This window comes from Gossypium hirsutum, chromosome A11 (assembly GCF_007990345.1).
Source record: "Gossypium hirsutum isolate 1008001.06 chromosome A11, Gossypium_hirsutum_v2.1, whole genome shotgun sequence".
Classification (NCBI taxonomy): Eukaryota; Viridiplantae; Streptophyta; class Magnoliopsida; order Malvales; family Malvaceae; genus Gossypium; species Gossypium hirsutum.
The window spans coordinates 101,400,277-101,403,143 of NC_053434.1; the positions used below are offsets into that span (position 1 = coordinate 101,400,277).

The 2,867-nt window shown below is 32.7% G+C and overlaps 1 protein-coding gene across 1 annotated transcript; it reads right to left on the minus strand.

Annotated features, from left to right (window-relative positions):
- Positions 1 to 300: 300 nt before the first annotated feature.
- On the minus strand, positions 301 to 2,200 carry LOC107892994 (transcription factor MYB113-like). Its single transcript, NM_001326803.1, has 3 exons — positions 2,101 to 2,200; positions 1,018 to 1,147; positions 301 to 784 (listed from the first exon to the last, which is right to left on the minus strand). Exons 1-3 carry the CDS (start codon positions 2,198 to 2,200, stop codon positions 301 to 303), a joined length of 714 nt encoding a protein of 237 aa, NP_001313732.1.
- Between the last annotated feature and the right edge of the window lie 667 nt (positions 2,201 to 2,867).

Sequence of the window (2,867 nt, forward strand, 5' to 3'; positions counted from 1 at the left end):
TATAAAGGTCAATTTAAAATAATTTAGGATGTACCAACTACTTTCACCCTTTTCTTAGCATGAAACGATGTCCAACTTAACATTCATCCCCACTTTACATAAATAATTTTTTGTTTATCAATGTCGTTCTCTTTTAATTGGATACACAAGAATTCAATAATTTGAAAGACAACATTCGGATTTTATTTATATTTTCCTAATGTTCATGCAGCTAAGTCCTTCAAACCCAAATAACATAACGATGCATTCATATATGAAGTTGAAATATTCTGATTGTTACCACTTAAGGAAAATCACATTTCACAATGAATCAGTCCATAAATCCATGTCTAACATCAAATCATCCCAATCCCATTTGCTGCATCCTTCATTAGTACTACTCAATACGTTAACTTCATCAAGCTGCCCAAACTGATGATCTTCCGTTGCCAAATCACCAAAAAACACACCAACTGCAGCCTCCTCTTCGATGTCTTCTTCTTCTTTCACAATTTCGTGGCCTTGTTGTTTAACAACTTCAGCGAAGTTGAAAGGTGTGGGCATGGTGCTTTCTTGTATTGTTGGCTGGTTCTTAGGAGCAAAATGATCTTGGGTTCTTGGTTTAATTGAGCCCGTCATTGCACTGCATCGTGGCTGGGGTTTTAGGGTTTCCATTTTCATGCCATTTTGATATTCCTCTTCGGTTTCTTGAGCATTGTTGAGCTTTTTGCTCAGGTGGCAGTTCCAATAATTCTTTACATCATTTGCTGTTCTTCCTGGGAGTCTCCCAGCTATCAATGACCATCTGAGATCAGCAACATATATATAAACCACACATATGAATGTATAATGTAACACTAGTGTACTAATTATTCACCTATATAAAATACAAACCAGTTTATAAGTTTTCTTGATCAACGAAACAATTATATATACAAATTCATATTCGATGCATTGAATACACGTGAATCAAATGATTATACGCCATCTAAAATAAAATTAAGTAAACAGTTAAATAAAAAGGACTAAAAAACTTGCTTGTTTCCGAGGAGCTTGTGAAGCTTAATGATGAGCTGAACTTCATCTTCTGCAAAGGTTCCTCTTTTGATGTTTGGGCGTAGGTAGTTTATCCATCTCAGTCTACAGCTTTTACGACACCTGTTTAGACCTAAACAGACACCAAATTAAGTACACCGTGCATTAATTAATGAAACATCAACTAAGGTACACAAGTTAAATTCATTCACACATTCAAGCCTTATTTTTTCCTTGATGATTTCTTCTTGGAAAACTCAACAACCATTTACAAAATATATACATATATTTCCATGCATCTATCCATTGAACGTACAAAAGTTAAAAAAAAGACTTCATTTACGATTTGAATGTGACTATACTCCAAAATTAACTCATCAACAAAGAAAAAGAAAGCCCAATAACGACCCTGAAACATGCTTGTGGTAACCTGATTCTCTGCAACTATAACAGAATGTGGCACACATTCAAGGGTTTGTATGTGAATTTTGAAACAAGCATTCAGTTGAAATTTGTTGAGCTTAATTTTGTGTTAGTAATAATAGAGACCTTTGTAGTTCATATGCCAATGTTCTCAAAAGAAAATTCATAGTAATCATTGAGGGTCTTGAAATCTTAAGCATAATATATGATCTAGCATTCAAATTAATTTAAAAAAAAAAAAAATCAAATGCAGATTTCTGCCGAGGTCAGGTTCACATGGTATTTTGTAAGCTCAAGATTGAAGTCATTTGGTTCATTTAACAAATTTTAAAATGCTACATCCAACAAGTTTAGAGTTAGAAATTTTAGTAATTTTTTATGCCAAAAAATGCTGATGATTTGAGCCACGATGAAGATTGAAGAGGAAAGATGAAAGCCACCTTTAAACTATGAAAACTTTCGACTATGATGAGACTATAGTGAGAAAAACTGTTTTAAATTACCCAATAATTGGTAACAAAATACAAATTTATCTAATAATTTCATCAAATTTGCCTAACACAATGAACCAAACCCATTATTTTGCTCATCTTCATTCAACTGAAACTTTTTTTTTTATTTATTTAAAAAAAGAGAGGGTAAAATGAGACTTGTGATAGTTACCAGCCAAAAGAGGTACCCGATGCCACTTCCCTTCTCCATAACGCTCTATACATTTCTTGAGCAACTGATCTTCTTCTTCGGTCCAAGCAACGCCTCCCATACTTTCTAATTGTTTCCCTCCTTTACCTATTCATCATACACTCCTTGCTCAACTTATACCCCGTAATTGCTCATGGACCATGTTGTATTCCTGTGTTTTCGTTTAATAATAGAATTTAAAGTGATATATATATTATTTATATAAATATTGGTCAATTAATTGTTCATAATATTATAAGTTTTCATACATTCTGTTTACTTTTTTAAATATTTTAATTTATTTTCCTGTATCCTATTAATTATTGCGAGATCTAAGCAATACCCCATTATTTCAGCCTAAAAACATTTGGAAAACTGTCCCTTCCGCTTTCTAGCATCGTCCTATTGTTTCTACATGTTTATGACGAGGCATTATGATTATATCTGTGGGCTCCATATCTCAAATTATTCATTTTCTTTCTCATATTTACTTCCGTTTGTTTTTAAGACTAAAAGTTTACATGTTCTCAAAGAAGTAAAAGAACAATTTGTGCTTTATGCAATGTCGTATAAAATGTTTGGTTTTTTCCCCTTTTTCTTTAACCATCCATTCATATTTATGTGTACGTAGCTCACCCCAGCGTCTTTTTCCCTACTGCCTATTCTAAAAGTCCAAGCCATTAAACTAAAACTCTCTCTAATATCAACTTTGTCACTCTGTTTAAATATGCTATTATACTTTTAAATAC

Excerpts from the sequence above, each read along its gene's own strand:
- LOC107892994 (NM_001326803.1), bottom strand. The coding sequence starts at position 2,200 with ATGGGAGGCGTTGCTTGGACCGAAGAAGAAGATCAGTTGCTCAAGAAA. Across the intron at positions 1,148-2,100 it reads TCGGGTACCTCTTTTGGCTG|GTCTAAACAGGTGTCGTAAA; the intron begins GTAACTATCACA and ends GTGTCTGTTTAG. Across the intron at positions 785-1,017 it reads CACAAGCTCCTCGGAAACAA|ATGGTCATTGATAGCTGGGA; the intron begins GCAAGTTTTTTA and ends TGCTGATCTCAG.